We start from the raw sequence: 17696 nt of genomic DNA, 5'->3' as shown, positions 1-17696 counted from the left end.
TGCCTAATGGGAAAAAAAAGGTATCTACTGTGTAACCCACCACCAAAGGTGACCAAGCTCTCCACCTTATAAATCTCCCAATATTAATGGAGGAGGCATCTTCCCATGTACAAATGTGTGCTCACCAAAGCAACAACAACAAATTCCAAGGTCCCGCTAGCAAGAGCATAACAAAATTCTAAGCTAGGTTGACAGCATCCAAGCAGAAAATTAAGTAATTAGTAGAATACACCCATTGGGGGTAGGCAGTCTTCATAACCAGTGGTATGAATGGCAAATAAAACTGCTACAAAGATCCTTGGGACTAGAAAGAATGTGTGTCTGGAATTAAAACAGCAAAGAACTCAGCTGCATTAACACAAATCATTCTATGCATATATACCTGTAGTATAGTTTACTATCTCAGCCTCACATACCTGCATGAAAAATGATTCACTAACTTAAAACAGTGCATTAAAGCATAGTGATCAAACACAACAATTTAAACATTTTCATGTTATTTTTATATGAAAAGAGTGCCAAACAGGTTACATGATGTTCTGCTGCACTTGGTGAGAAAGGTCATGCCTATGCACACACAATCTGTTAAAACAGCAGGGAAGCAATTCACCTGCATCTTAAACGAGTCCACATTATTTGTTTTACAAGTCTGGCACAAATCAAGGCTTCTCCTTGCAGCACTGCAGCTTGAAGGACCTCAGCATGTACACCATGGGGTTACAGTTACAACTGTCTTTACACTTGGCTCACAGGACCATCCAGACGCTGCTTGGTGGTCATCAGTCCTGGAACTTCTTCAGCTGCTTGGTGTTGTTCTTTGTTTTAGACCACTGTGGATTCAAAAGAAGCACAGGTACATAGGCAGCTTTCAGCTTAATAATATCTGATGCCCTAAACAACATCACAGGCAGCCATTATAAATGAAATTATGAAGATTCAGTTTAATTGACTAGCAATACATTCTTAACAGTATAAGATGATAGACCAGCACAAGTTAATACCAGAGTGAAGAAGACCATCTACTGAAACTAGTACAACCACTTGATTCCAGTATTGCCAGTTTTAAAAGAGGCTCAAAATATATAAATAAAACAGCAGTTTTATTTTTTTCATTTAGCTCATCCCTCAACATATTGTTCAGCTTTTAGATTCAGCAGGCTCAGTGATCAGACCTTCTTCAAGTTTCTCTTGGTACTCTCTCTCTGACCGCTTTCTTCTATAAACATCATCTGTAAGGGAGAAAAATTAACCATTACGTAGACTCCCAGCAGACATGCATTTTCATCAGTGATGCACATAATATTTGTGTAAACCGATGCCAACTCTATAGCACTACTGTTTACAATACCTGTAACACATTCAAATGGAGATATTAGAAAAAAAAATCACCTTCCTAAAGTGGACCAAGCCTATAAAGACAAACCTTTACAACTCACAGGAAACTAACTTTTCTCCAAAGAAATTATGCAATGGCAAGGCGGTAAGGTGTAACAATGTAACACCAATATCCAAAGTCAGACTGCTGAAGTGGACACAGGAAGAAAAATTATTAGATGACCAGCTCCTCTTTTAAGGGGGGGTGAGAAGGAACACCATGGGGTTGGAGACTAAAGAAACATACTCCACTGGATGCAGTGAAGAAACCCTGAACAACTCAAAAGAATGCCTTCAGAGGAAAAAAGATGAAGGATATGCTGCTGTCAGTACCAGGGTAGAGCCAACACGGACGTCCTTGTATTAAGTTGTGTGTGTGTGGGGGGGGCTCAATCATAACCAACATGCTACTAAACCTCCTGTCTCTTGCTATTACTGCCAAAAAAGATGGGTCATCACAGGCACTGATCTTAACCTGGAAAAGGAGATCCAGCCTATGGGTATGCAAGTGCATGAAGGAAGGAGCTGGGGTCAGTGGTGGCTGGGTGAGGCTGATCTGCATGAAGGTAATGTGCTTTCTAATATTAATATTCCTGTACATTCTTAGGTTCATAGGTTAATAGCCAATTACTATGCTAGCTGCCCTTGAGGGTCATTTTAAGCCTAGCCAATTTTCCTAACTGTGAGAATCAAACCCTGTACCTTGTGTCTGTGAGGCAAACACTAACCATTATACCAACTCATAAACCCACCATTTTGGGTGGAGAGGAGGCACGTAGCATGAACTTTCTTTTACAGTAACATTTCACATTTCCCAATTTCTATATCGGTTCAATTTCTAGCTTTTAGCCAAGCAATCTAGGTTCAGTAAAAGGTTTGGATCAATACAAACAACACAATGACAGTTCAATCACTTGTAAGCAAGAGAACCGTACAAGACAATACTGGATGTCAGTGAAGTCTGATAGTAGGACTGTACAGACAAATACAGACACTTTAGGAGGCAGGAGCACATACAAGACTGTCCACAGATGTGACATGTACTTTGCAAGGAGTAAATCCAGGTCAGGACCATTGATGTACATACTCCTCTGCAGAGGGGCCTCTATCTCCCCCTACATTATGACACCAAAGACCCAAATAATGAGAAAATGGCAGCCAAAGTGAGTGTGAAACTATGATATGAGATGAGGCGTTTAGTGTTTGGGACAGTTGGATTAATTAGTCTTTGAATAATGGTGATGCATTACACAGGTGTGTGGGGAAAAGGAAGTTATACAAGCACAAAGTGTGTCACAGCGAGATCCTGCCTACTACAGACTGCCAAATATTCCCTATTACTTAGGATGCTTCATCTTCCCCAACTTACTGGTCTCTCATCTGCCCTACATTCTCACCTGCAAGCTTCAGCTCATATTACATGACCAACACCGTCTGGACTAGGATAGGAAATAAGAGAAGCACTGGGTGATGGTGAAAATGGAATATGCTCCATTAACAATGCAAAGCCTGCAATGAAGAACAATGCCTTCTTACACGAAAAGCAAAAAGGATGTAGTTAATTTTGACTCATCTTCCTCAGCAGCAAAGAAGACCACATGTGAAACAGACAAATGTAGGTTTTGTAAAACAGAACTGGCAACAGTTACACACCTTGCTGCTGGCTGTGATATACTAATGGCAGAAGGACTGTATACTGAAAGGCATAATAATGTGGCAAGACTGTTGCACTGGGGATTATGCAAACATTACAATAATGAAGTAGCTGAAAAACACTAGAAACATGAGCCACAAAGCATCACAGAAAATTATAATGTCTACATCACCTGGGATCACCCATTAGCAATAGTCCAAAAGGCAGATGTGAGAAAACCAAATATAGTCATCTGTGAAAAGAAGACAAAAGTGGCATTGATTACTGAAATCGTTACACCCAGCAACTACAGTGTCTTGCATACAGAGAAAAACAAAGTCATAAAATATCAGGATTTGTAGGCAGAAATGAGAGCAATGTGGAAGAAAGATACCCAGACAGTTCCAACAGTAGTAGAAGAAATTGGTCTTATAAAAAAAATAAGGAATCCACAATCATATTTAGATATGTTACCAATACATGTAACTCATATGAATTGCAGGAGTCGTCATTACTGGGCACACTGCAGGTGCTGCGAAGAGCACTTCTGGCTGACATCAAAGACTGAAACAATACTAATTTCATGAACTTTAGTCATACTTTGACTTAGGAATGGGATCCATTCCTGTCATGGTATTAGAAACCCAAAATATTTGGAGAAATTAAAAAGGGAAGCAACAGAAATGAAGGAAAAGAAGCCATTTTAAACTTTTTCTGGCAAATGGCTTGATGGTGGCCAGGAGAGACAGTCACAAGATCACATGCAAGAGTGGCCAACATGCAACTTTCTCCAACTAAGAAAACAGGATTGGGGTAGAATCAGTAATTGTAAAGTCATCCCCAGTGAAACAGCCAGCCCGCAGCATAAACTACTGGTTATCGCAATTGGCTGCTAGTAGTGGCTAAAGAAAGCACTAAGGGCAATAGAGACCAGGCTGAAGACCTGGAAGCTAATTAGCACCTCAGGAAGAAGAGGAAACAGGTGAAGTTGAAGAAGACATCAAAACAGCATGTGTGAGGACCATGGAACAGATAGGAGGCTGAGCTAGGTATGGAAATAAGCTACTTAATGAAAGCTGGTGGTTAAATGCAGCAGTCTAGGAAGTCATCAAAATAAAGGAGTGCAGGAAAAGGTGGGAGACAGAAAAGATAGACCAGACAAAGAGGAATACTGGTTGGCTAACAAAGAGGTCCTAAGAGAGCACTTGCAATAGCAAAGAACAAGGAACAAGGCATCAGAGACACTCCCACAAACTATTAGGTTGCAAAGCAAAGACAGAAAGACAAATAAGACAGTCAGACACCCTTCACAGCAACAATGTGCGCACCAGCCTACAAGACATCAAAGACAGATGGAAGCTCTTCCAGCACCTTTTGAATAAAGAAAACCCCACAGAAGCTGTACTTTCCTAGACACAGCCTATGATGAAAGAAGAGGATCCCACCCTAAAAAAATAAGAACAGCACTTAGGAAAATGAAGTCAGGGAAAAGCATCAGTTTCAGATGAGGTCACAGCAGATATGATCAAGATGTTGGGTGAGGTATGGGAGAAATGTCTCCGTAAGGTATTCACAGCAGTATAAAGAAATTAGCATATCCCAAACGACTAGAGAACAATTACATTAGTGCTAATGTACAAGAACAAAGGGGACATTCCCAACTCTAGGTAGTATAAAGATATCAAATTGTTGTCACACTGCATAAAAGTTCTGAAGACGGTGACTGATAAATGAAAAGTGCAGAGTTGTAGAAAGTAAGATGGGAGATGAGCAGTTTGGATTCAAATCAGGATGCAGCACAACCAACGTAATGTTAGCAGTGAAATAGCCGAGAAGATAGAGAAGAATAAGGAATTCAACTGGGCATTCCTAGACTCAAAGGAAAAATAGGACAACGTTCCAAGAAAACGGATTTGCGCAGTCCTACGATGGTATGAATTAGTACAGCCTGTGCCCAAGGACCCAGTAACAAGTTTGAACTCAGAAAGGGGTTCCCACTGGGAGTGGGTGTGCACTAGGGTTGATTCCCAAGAGCAGTGCTGTTCATACTAGTGATGAACTACATTAGTGAACAGTTCAGTGGGGACAGATCAACAAAGCTGTTGTATGCAGATAATGTGGCACTGCATGCAGACTCTAAACATGTAGTGTGTGTGTCAGAAGAATACCAAAGAAGATAAAAAAAGTCAGGTGTTCAAACAGTGGTGCAACCAGTATGGCCATATGGTACAGAAAAATGGGCAGTTAAGGCGGAGCACTTGAGAAGTGCTAGAGGTGATGGAGTTGAAGTGCCTAAGATGGGTTGTAGGATGCACAATGAGGGACAGATGAAGAAAGCAGAAGTCCAAGTAGCTCAAATTGCAGAGAAGGTCAAAGAGAACAGAACAGATGGCAGTGGTTCAAGCACATGTGCAACAAAGCAGAAGACAATTTGCTGGGACAGACAATATGAAGGCAAGAGAAAAATGAGGGCATCCACCAAAGAAAAGGATGGATTGCATGACAGAGGACATGTGACAGTCAGACACGACTGTCAAAGAAGGTACGTAATTGGCACTGAATCAAGACAGATGACATGACACCCTGACTCCATGTAGAAAATTGGGAAAAAAGGAATTGATAATGGTGATTCTTCAAGCAGCAGGAGACCTTTTCTCAGTAAAGGGGTGTGTGGGTGTGGTGGGGGAGAGAGAAGCAGATATTCCTTTCCCAAGGTAGACTTCATTTCAAAAGGTAGCCTCTGACTAGCTCATTCTCACTGAAGCAGTTTTTCAAATCAAGGTCAACAGTACAAGAAGCAAGGCTTCAAGTGCACCAGCAAGTTTATGTCTATTAACAGTTACGTTAATTCTGACCATTCAGAAGGGTAAAACTCACTATCACTAATTATATTCAAAAAAGTGGTCCTGGAATACTGAACACTCAATTCCTTAAAAACAGATTACTTATTTACTGCTACCTTCACAAATGTAGTGCTACAACGAGAAAGCTGTTTATCTGCTTGGAGTTCAGTAGGTTAGAAAGAATTACCCCTATACTAACAAACCATTACGGAACATGAAGGCTGCTTAAACAGTATTGAAGCATTAGTTGCTGAAGTGAATAAGCAAAAATCAATACCTTTCAGACATTATTTTAAAGCTTTACTGTAAAAAACTTCATGTAAACATATATTTTTTCATACGAAAAAAGGCCAATAAAGACATATCCACAACTTTAATATTAAATGCAAAAACACACAATTAAAACGGTTAAAATGGTAAGTGCTTTCATTCCTTACATAGAACTTCAGATCAAAAGAACTAGATGACATCAACGTATTTAAATAACTAATTAAAAAAAATGCATGACCATCACTAAAAATCAATGAGTTAACCCTTCCTTTTCAGGGCTGCCTTATAATTTTCCCAATCATTCATTCCAGGAGTACTGCAAGCATCTAACTTACTCTGCCAACAGTACTCCTTCCAATCAAGTTCATCTTCTGCATCCCATTTGCTTGAGAAAGTATAAACTTTATAACAGAAAACTTAAAATGAATATCCTTACCAGTACTTGAATGTTTATACACACTTAGCTAAGGCATTAGTTAAATGTACCTGTTTTAACAGCCCTTAAATGCTCGTATATTCTTCTATTAAACTCTTACCGTCCTGCCAATATAAAAGACAAGACACAATCCACATAAAACTATATACACCACAAATTTAGATCTACAATCAAACATTTTTATATAATTTAATTCTATAATTTCTCTCAGGAAGCCAAAAATGATCACCTACTAAAACATGCTTACAAAAATTGCAACTCATACACTGGAAAATTCCCTTTACACATTTCCCCATTTCACTGGATTCATTGTTCCTATAAAAATATTCTTTTAAATTTTCACCCCACTTCGAGACAAAAAAACAGGCTTTTCTCCTATTATATTTCTTAAAATCTTGTAAATTCATAAAGAATCTCCAATTATTAGTTATAATATTCCTTATACCCTTCTCATCTACTGAACTGACAAGAAAAAACGATAAAGAAAAATCTTTCTAATCTATATTCTCTAACTTTCTTATCAGTACTAGTAATTGCCACTTCCTGATTCACATTCTTATTTTTCATTACATCCACCATCATTTCCTCTACCATCTTCTGAGGATATCCCAGCTTGCAAAATTCAAAACTTAGGGCTTCACATTCTTTATAAGAATGCTGATCATCATCTGTTAATGTGCTAATTCTTGAAAATGGGCTGTTCACAATATTTAAATTATGCATACTTTAAAATAATAAATACCCATTATTTTGTACTTTTTCATGAATTTTTACTTTTAAATTATTTTCAATCTTATAAATTGTAAGGTCCAAAAAAATGTATACTAAATTTATCAAAATTAAAAGTGAAATGTAAATAATTTGCTACGTTATTTAAATAAATCATAAATTCTGTCAAAACTTCTTCAGTTCCCTTCCATAAACTAAATAAATCATCAGTAAAATGTTTATAAACTACTATGTATTTAAAAAAATCAGTTTTAAAAAGATACTCCTTCTCCTAGCCAATCATAAAGGTAATGGCATAACTGGGGGCCCCCATTGCCACCACATTTATTTGTCTGTAAATATTATCAAATTCAAAGAAGTTATAGCCCAAAGTAATGTCAAGAATTTCTGTGAACAATCTCACCTGTTCATCAGAAAAACAACCTCATGAGTACATTTCTCTGTTAACCATTTCTAAACCCTCATTATTTGGTATTCATGTATAAAGGAACATTACATCATCTGTTACTAAAACACTGAATTATCTACTGATACCACAGAAATATATTTACAAAACTAAAGGAATCTAACATTCACTTTTTCTTAGCAATAAGTGCTTATCAATATGCATTGCCATAGACTCAGTTTTGCTCCCCTGTTGGCTACTGCTGGTTTAAATGTAGGGTCATCTAAATACATATGTATTTTAGGCAGTCCAAAAAATCTGCCTAATTTTGGTTTCCAAATCCTAAAATACTCAGCAATATCTGAAGAAATTAGCTCATGAAGTAGCCATTCCTATATACAGGAATCTATCATATTAAACACTCTCCTTACTTCTAACCTGGTCGCTTCCTTAAAGAACTTAGCATCCTGCAATATTGCTTTAATTTTATTACAGTAATAATTAAAATCTAAAAAAAAAAATCTAGATGAGCCTACTTTTCTAACCCAATGTGCTCAATAAATTATGCTTTGATGAACAGAGCCTCAAAGGAACATATTTGCTTTGTCCCCTCATTCACCCTAGATTTTTCTGCTGAAATCCAAGATCCTCTGACTGATGAGGCAACAAAACAGCTAGGACCACTGCAAGCTGCCAAGACCCCTCACCTACTTCTGTTGCTAATGATAAAAAATAAACTACTCTGCTGTATAAAAGAATACACCTGGGTACTGCCCTCCAATGAAAAGAATACTGCCAATAAGAGAACAAACCTACTAGCCAAGAAGCAATGCAGCTAAAATCTTTTACTAGTTGATTGCCTTTCAAGACTACCATTGGAGAAACAGCCATCTCCAGATTAGATCCAATAACATGGAACAAACGACTTAATGAAGTAAGAAAACAGACCCTAACATCTTTTCAAAACTGAAAACACTTCTGCTGGGGGAAACCTTCTGTACCAGTTTTAGGGACACACAGGGTAATGTTTATCCTGATCCCACACTGCCTCATCTATAAACTGCACCCCTTGCACATGAGGAGTATAACTACTCTAATATGTAAATAAAGGAAACCATACAAATACTAGTGCCATCTTACAGCTATCTACTATAACTGCACCATATACAATTGTACTTTAATGTATGTCATGTACATAGTAGTGGTATTTTCTGCCCTCTGAAGGCCGGGTCATGACTGAAAAGGGTCGGCAGACCAGTGCACAAACCCAATTAATAAACAAAGCAAACAAATAAATAAATAAAATGTTAACAGAAGGTAAATCAGGATAGCAAATTCTGTCAAGTCATTTAACAAAAAACTACTTTGATGTCCATTTTATTTCTTTTAAGACATCCATATTATTTTATCAGTTTATATATTTATTTGTTGATGCCTGTGAGCTGACTTAAAGGACCATTTATAGTCATAGTTCAGATAAAAAAAATCTAAAAGCACAGCAAAAAATGCACACATTCAAGACAAGGACTTCTAAGTCACAAAATATGCAGGGGGGGGGGTGGCCAAGATGGCAGTCTGATAGCAGCAGAAATCCATAACTCTGCTTACATTTTAATATCCTGACAGGAAATATACTTTAATTTTTAGAAAAATCTAACTAAAAGTATACTAAAAGTTAGATTAACATAGACTCTTTATTATTTTCTAAAAATTAATACATAGTCAAGAGAATTTTTAAATTATTCCTGTTAAGAAGTTTTCTACTGGAGATCTTAACATGAGCAAGTTGAAGAACCCACACCAGGAGACTGCAGTGAAGAAAGAACTACATCTTATAATAACAAACATCCAAGAACTGTCACTAAAATGGACATATTCTAAAACAAAATGGACATTATCAAACAAGAATGCAGTAAGCAACTGGAACTTCTAAATGGAATAGTAAAAAACAATCTGAACAGATTCTTGCCTTACAGGAAACAGTAACTGACCTAGATACTGGAGTGACAGAAAATGAACATCGCAATGAATTTCTTCTGAAACAAAACACCAGGTTGATTGAGAAACTGGAAGACCTTGAAAATAGATCAAGGAGGAATAACATAAGAATATATGGCATTCCTGAGAAAGAAGAGGGTGCTAACATGATTCAGTTCCTCAATAAGTAGTATTCATCAGCACTAAACATGCCTGAATCCCTCTCTTTTGGAATTGAGAGGGCTCATCGGTCCCTGGCAAATCCAGCTTCATCTCTGAGTTCATCTAACCTCAGGTCTGTATAAGTTAGATTTCTTTCCTCGCAAGACAAGGACTCAGTGCTGAAATCAGCTTGGGTTAACTCCCCTATCAAGATGGGTGAAAAAGTTATTTGTTTTGACAATAACTACACCTCTACAGTCATATCCAGAAGAAAGGAGTGTGTTCCTCTAAGTCCTTGAAAAAAGCCAAGATTAAAGCTCAAATTATTTTTCCTGCAAGAATAAAAATCACCTTGCCAGAAGGAGTGAAGATCTTTGATTCTCTACAAGAAGCAGTAGAATTTAGCCAAAAGAAAAAAATACTGTCGGATACAGAAGAATGGAATGGCCATCCCAGAGTTTAAAGAGACAGGCTACAAAAAATGGATGGTCTGCGAAGGAAGGAGCAAACAAAACTAAGAAACTAAAGGACAAATAAATAAATTCCTTCTAATTTTAAATGCTTTGTTTTATGAATCATAATATATTTGATTCTGGAAAGTCTCTATGCTGTAAGGTAATGTGAATCATCTTTATTATTGACTTTCTCTTTTCCTTTCTATATCTACTTTGTCTAATTACATATAGTACTGGGTATTTAAATAACATTCTCTCTCTCTTCTTTCTTCTTATTCTTTTTTGTTACTAATGTTCATTTTCCCTCTTTCCCCATTATAAGTACTTTACATACTTTTCTCTTTTAAATAACTACAGATGATGTATGTCTTCTAATTCTTCAGTAATAGTTTAATTTGGCTTAATACCAAAGTGCATTTTTTCTAGTGCGTCAGTGTTGGGGTAACAAGGTGTTTCTAACTAGATGTTTTAGACTCTTTGTTTAGATACATATAAACATTAATGCAGTACATTAATGGTGTTTTATGGATAGCTAAATATAAGTTTTTACTAGGTTCTTTTTTTGTCTCTCTCTCTGGTTTGGTTGGTTGGTGGGTGGATGATTGGAATGTTGTGGTATGATTTCTGATTTGAGGCAGCTGTTGCTTTTGGGTGGCTGTTTTTGTATGAGGGGGTTGGATTTTTCATGATGTTGATGTTTTTTGGGGAGGCTGGTGGTCTGTGTGACTGTTCTCATTATGGAGATTCATAATGTGCACTGACAAGGCAGCTTGAGTGTTTTTTTTTCTTCACTAGAGACAACTTCTGTTGTGTATGAGCCTATTCAGATACTTTTTAATAAGTTTATGAAGCTGCAGCTTGAGGAAACAACAGTGATGACATCATTTGACCTTTTGAACTTGTTAAATGGTTGTACTTAGAATTATTTTCTCTTGAAATTCTGTTATCCTTCACTTACATACTTTAAATGGTAAATAATTAGTTCTGATAAAAGTGTTTAACTCCTTTAAAAATGCATATGTTCTCTTATAGATGCATACATTCTGCAGATTTAATGACACTATTAGTAACTAAATGACATCAAGTGAACTAGGGGCTGCATTAGAAATCTCATTATGCATATTAACATCAGACATATGTCATATAAGTCAACTTGTAGTAACCAAAGAGGGTTGTGAGGCCCCCCTCCCCCCCTTCCTGATGAAAGATGTCAACATATTGTTAATAATTATGAGTAATATGTGTAGAATTACAAAATATAATAGTTATGTTATAACAAGTGTTTTATATATGTTCTTCTTTCGGCTTTTCACGGTTTGGGGTCACCACAGTGGAACTGCGGTCCACTAATGATTGGCAGTAGATTTTTTACAGGTGCTGAGGTGCCAGCTCGAAGCCCAACCTTCAACGAAGGCAAGCCCATTCTATGCATGTCTTTCGAACGCCACTCGACCGCGGGGAGGCCATGCAGACTCCAGACAGAAGGCGCACCAGCCGATAATCAAATGGGAGAACCTCTTGCTGTGAGGCAACAATGCTACCACTGCACCACCGCGGCATATATATATATATATATATATATATATATATATATATATATATATATATTCATATTCAACAGATCCTTACATTAAAAATGGTAGAGAGATGACTGATAAATCTGAAGTGTCTTGAAAAGTCTTGGAAATACTGACAATCTTCTTAACTTTCAGCTTCTAATGTTTATACATACTTTGATCTGATGTGTACTTCTGGCATATCTACGTATTAGAGGTGCTATTATTATATGTGACATTCATACAGTTTCAGGTATATTGGACATACTCATTCTGATGTTTATTTCATGGATTCAAATTTCTTTAGTTGATTTCATAGTGCTTTTCTTTTTTGTTTTAATACTATATTCTAAGCAGGGATGGATAATGTGTGTCTTTTGGTATTGGAGAGGTGGTGGATGGATGGTTTAGTTAATTTTTTTTACGATTTCAAGTAAACACGGAAGAATGGTCTTTCAGTTAGTAATACCATACACATTACAGTCAATGGCTTATAAATGTTTATCATTAAATATTAATGGTTTGAACAATAATGTCAAACGAGCTGGTTTGCTTAAATATATCAAAATGCATAAAGCCCAGATCATCTTTTTACAGGAAACCCATCTGTTAAAAAAAGATCTACAAAAATACTCATTCAATGGCTATACCATTCTGGCTGATTCATGTTTTAAGACAAAGAGAAGGGGCACTCATTCTATGGAAAATACTTGTACTATACCAAGAATTACAGATACAATTTCAGATAAAGATGGGATGCTAAACATGGTTATTTCTACAGAGAATTCCTGCTTACATAACTAAGTTAAAAGACTTTAGGAATGGATAATGAAAGAAATAGACAAGTTTATGGAAACAAATGATAATGGTGAAGTGACCGATACTATACTATGGAACACCTTTAAAGTTTATATATATATATATATATATATATGGGTCCACTTTTAAAGGTCGAAATTCCGAAATCTCGACTTCAAAAAAAATGTACCCAGAACATCGAGATGTTAGAATCTCAACATTTAAAAGTGGGTTAAAAAAAGAGAGAGACTTGAAATAAAGTGTTTGCAGGGGGGCAAACCCCCCTGCACCTCCCCACACCCCCCTACTTAAATATACCAACTCCAAGATTGCACTACAGTATAGAGAACGGTAATGCTCCTGTTGCAGTTACTGTTCTCTGCACTGTAGTGCAATTGTGGAGTTGGTATATTTATGTAGGGGGTGTGGGAGTGCAGGGGGGCTTGCCCCCCTCAGTTTGTTTTACTTTATTTTTCCTTTCTGAAATCTCAATGTTTTAGGTACTTTTTTTTTAAAAGTCGAGATCACAGAATTTCGACATTTAAAAGTGGATCTAATATATATATATATATATATATATATATATATATATATATATATATATATATATATAGTAGAATAAAATCTTGGTACCTTAAAAAAGGAGAGTGGGACAAAGAACTTTTAGACTTACAAAAAAACACAGACAAGATAAAAATGGATGCAAAACCAAATAAAGTAGCACATAACGGAATTACTAAGTTAAATCAAAAATACTTAGACGTTCTGAATCATAAGGTAGCTATAAACCTGGAAAAATTGAAATTACAATATTTTGCTGTAAATCCCAAATATCTACATAACATAACGGTAAGATCCAAAAAAAAAAGAAAATAAACAATCAAAATCTTATTAATGAGATTAAATATAAACGTGATGGTTCATTTAAGAGTACATCTAACATAATGGGCATATTAGAAGTGTTCAAAAACTACTATAAACATATAAATAACACACCACTTTTGGAGATAGATAATGTAATATATTCTCTTGAATAAAAGTATTTAACTACTAAGGTGTCAATGCAACAAAATAACATATTAAACAAACAAATAAGACTAACAGATGTGAAAGAGCAAATAAAAAATTTAAAGGATAATAAAGTTCCAGGACTGGATGAAATAATTCCTGAACTATACACAATTTTTCCTGAATATACAATAAAGAAAATGATGAGTGCCTTTACTATGGTTAAGTAAAAATGTATAACACCCCCATTGTGGAAATAATTATCTCCCCATTTTAAAACAAAGTAAGGACCCCAAAATGTTGTGAGTCACATAGGCCAATCTCATTACTAAACACTGATTATAAAATTTTCATGACAATATTAGCTAATAGGATAAAGAAAACATTACCTAATCTAATACATAATGATCAGACAAGGTTCATTCTTCATAGAAAAGTACAAGACAACATTATTAAATAACTATCATTAATATACATACATGCAAATACAAATAAAACTAACTATTATCAGCCTAGACGTAGAAAAGACTTTTGATTCTATTAGTTGGTATTATCTACAAAGAATTCTGACTGGTTTTGAATTCTCCTCAGATTTTGTCAACTTATTAATGAAAATGTATAGTTGGGCACAAGCCTATGTGAAAATCAGACCATGTCTATCCTCATCACTAGAAATCCTCAAGGGAATTAGGCAAGGTTGTCCTCTGTCACCATTATTGTTTGCTCTTTCAATGGAACCTTTTTCTACATATATTAGAAACATGCAAAATATAAAAGGCTTTCAAATGAATAAGGACTATTGTCTTAACAACATATCATCAGCAAATAATTGTATCTTAACATTGGGTGATATTGATGGTTCTTTGCATGTTGTTATAAATACCTTAAGCAAGTCTGAAATAATTTCAGGGCTTAAACTTAATCCTAATAAATCCAAAACATTACTAACAAAAAAATAAAAAAACTAAGAGAGAATAGCCTGTTTAATTGGGAGAATGATGTATTACAATATTTGGGTGTCAGCATAAAGAATACATGGAAAAAGTCTGTTAAACTAAACTAGAATAATTTAATAACCACCATTAGTGAACTAATCAAAAGATGGAATAAAATGTTCTTCATAATGGAGGATAGGCTCTCTTTAATTAAAATGATAATTTGACCTAAAATGTTGTTTTATATACAGTCATTTATACTACCCCCTCCCAAAAACTTATTTAAAAAATTATACTCCATGCTATTTAATTTTTTATGGTTCCCCTTAAAACCTAGAACTGCACATAAATGGCACATTAGAGCTTGGAACAGTAATGGGATAGCATTCCCTAGCTTAGGTCTTTTTTCCAAATCAGTTATAATTAATGTACTATTACATTGGATCACACCTACCTACATATCTGACTGTAAAATAATACATGAGATTCATATAACTGATGTCAGAACTATAGAAAATAAATCTAAGGAACAATATATGGAATAAGTAGAGTCCATTGGCTTTTACGTGAATTTTGTTTATTTAATAAGTCTGATCATTTTTCTTATGACATTAATCAAATATTTAATAACTTTAAAAATATAATTGATTGTAACTACATTAAACAATTTCTATTTCTTATATTCCCTATAGCATACTCCCCTGATTGTCTAGATTCTTTCAACATCAATATGATGCAAAAATTAAAGGAAAATAACTTGATATTCTGGCATCAGTTTATTGAAAATATGAGTATTAAAACCACTAAACTCTCTTTTATGTAGTTTTGATAATGGTCGTGAGTTGGTTGTATACTGCAGCAGTTTATACAAGACAAAATGAGAGTATCAACCTAGAGACTAAATCTATACCTAGTTTGATTCAGCTTTTTATTAGGTGTCTTGAAAAGACAGATAATCAAAAATTACATATCTTACCTATCTATAAGATACTAAGAGAAGACACACTAAAGTTTGACTCAGATTTTTGGAATTACTATGTAAAGATTAATGGAGAACAAATATCTGATAAATTGTTATTGAATTCTATGTATGGTACCCCTTTCTTCATTATACTGGAGATTGTATACATGGAAATTTATGAATAGGAGTTTCTATACTCCGCATAAAATAAACCTTATACTCAAAAACAGTGAAAGTAAATGTTGGAAATGTGATGAATTACAAAAGGCCAACGTGGCTCACATGTTCTTTGAATGTAGAAAAGTTGTTCAATACTGGAAAGACTTCAGATATTTTGCAAATGCTTTATGGTCTAATAACTGTCATACTTCTAACTCACTAATCCTATTCAATGTTCTTATACCTAATGTACTAGCTGAATCTCAGATTGAATTACTGTGGTCAATTCTTGCAATTGCCAGAAAAGTTATTACTTTGAACTGGAAAAGTAAATGAAGATTTGATGTTTAAAGATTTTCTTAATTTAGCAAAAGTTGTTTGTAAAAAAGAACTGCAAACCATTTGTTATAGAACTCATAACATTGCTCATTAAAATAGCATGGCAAAAACTGGAAAACCTTTTGAACAAATATTGATAACTTCTCATGGATAAAATGATTATCATTGATGAATGCAAATATTGTAAACAGTTTTTTTATTGTTTTATTGTATTTGTTATATAAGCGCATGTTTATAATGAAAACAAAAAAAAATGTTTTTAAAAGAATAAAAAAAAATATGCAAGGGAGGAAAAGTATGTTGCATACAAAAGTAATCAAAGTCACTCAACATATAAAAACTGCCTTAGGACGCCTAGAAATAAAAAGGAAAGCAAAAAGGAAAACAGCGGCACTGTATGTGGCAGGTTCAGTTGAAAAGAATCGGAGTTGGACTTGTTGGGTCGGAGGAAGCATGATTTAATTTGGCCGATGATGTCTGAGATAGAGTTGGTGGCGGTGTGGATGGTGAGGATCATTGGACTGGTTGTGGCTGTTCGGCCCGCCCTACAGGTAGCAGAGATAATGTCGATTGCAGGTGGCAGAAGTCCGTTTTTTGCCTGCCAGTTTTGGGGGGATTGGACTTGGTCTGTGCTGTCGGAGAGGACGGAACTTATGACTTAGATTGTTGTTAATGTCGGAGAGAATAATGGCGGTAATGTGAACAAAGTCGATTGCTATAGTCCACGGGCTCGTGCATGGTTTATGGTTGCTTATGTACCTTATGTTTGGGTCTGTCACTGTTGTTGTCATTGTATTTGTGTATGGGTTTTTTTTTCTGTGTTGCTATACTTTGCAGATGAGCTTAGAGAAACGCAATTTCGTTCATATGTGTATGTCTGAATGACAATAAAGTTACTTTTGACTTTGACTTGAAGTCTATGTATATTTTACCCTGGAGACTAGGTCCTTTCTTGAGTTTTAAAGAACATTTCAGCGTTAAATCATCAAAAAAGGGACATATTCATTAGCTTACCGGGTACATCTATAAGAAGTTAATTCCACTTTATACCGAACCTTCTCAAAATAACTTTTTCACAGATGACAGCCAGAAACTCGTATAGGCATGATAACACTACGGCGCTCACAGGCTTCCATTTCATATTATTATTACAGAAGAGATTGTACGCTAACCCAGCCTTCCATAATCAAATTTCTTTAACGTATCCACAGATGTAGCAATGACCTCTAGGATATTAATTTACTAAGTAGACGCTTTACAAGCAGGTCTGGTCCTTCACTAATTAACATAGCTCTCATAAGAAACTGGTCAAAAACAGAAACACCTTTGCAATATCAGTATTATTAACAACAAACTGTGACAGAAGAGAACGGGAACTAAAATGTTTTCTGAAATAAAACTCTGTTACTTAAATTATTGTCATTTGTTAAATAAAATTCACCACCGTGTTTACAAAAGTCACACGTTTCGGGAAGGGTTTACCAGGTACAGTGCTAACATTTAAGCCAAAAATCAGGAACTTTTTAAATGTATGCTATTAAGCATTACAACACCGTAACACGTTCTACACACTTACAAAAGGTTTCTTGCCCAATCCGGACATTGATCATAAACCACTCCATGCCAGCCCCAAGCACAAAAAAGAAAGGCATGAATCTATAAATGCCAAAAGTCTT

General features: G+C 35.5%; 1 protein-coding gene across 1 annotated transcript in view; it reads right to left on the bottom strand.

Annotated features, from left to right (window-relative positions):
- Positions 1–480: 480 nt before the first annotated feature.
- SMIM4 (small integral membrane protein 4) overlaps positions 481–17696 on the bottom strand; it is a 17379-nt gene continuing 163 nt past the window's right edge. The window contains exons 1-2 of the mRNA XM_044078883.1: positions 17597–17696; positions 481–1229 (exon numbers count right to left, since the gene is read on the bottom strand). The exon at positions 17597–17696 is cut by the window's right edge and continues 163 nt beyond it. Of these exons, the coding sequence (XP_043934818.1) occupies positions 1138–1229; positions 17597–17696 (192 nt within the window). The 3' untranslated portion in view covers positions 481–1137. The remainder of the gene's footprint in view (positions 1230–17596) is intronic.

This window comes from Protopterus annectens, chromosome 7.part1, assembly GCF_019279795.1.
Source record: "Protopterus annectens isolate FY-2018-M chromosome 7.part1, PAN1.0, whole genome shotgun sequence".
Lineage (NCBI taxonomy): Eukaryota > Metazoa > Chordata > Ceratodontiformes > Protopteridae > Protopterus > Protopterus annectens.
This window is presented reverse-complemented; position numbering and strand designations above follow the sequence as displayed.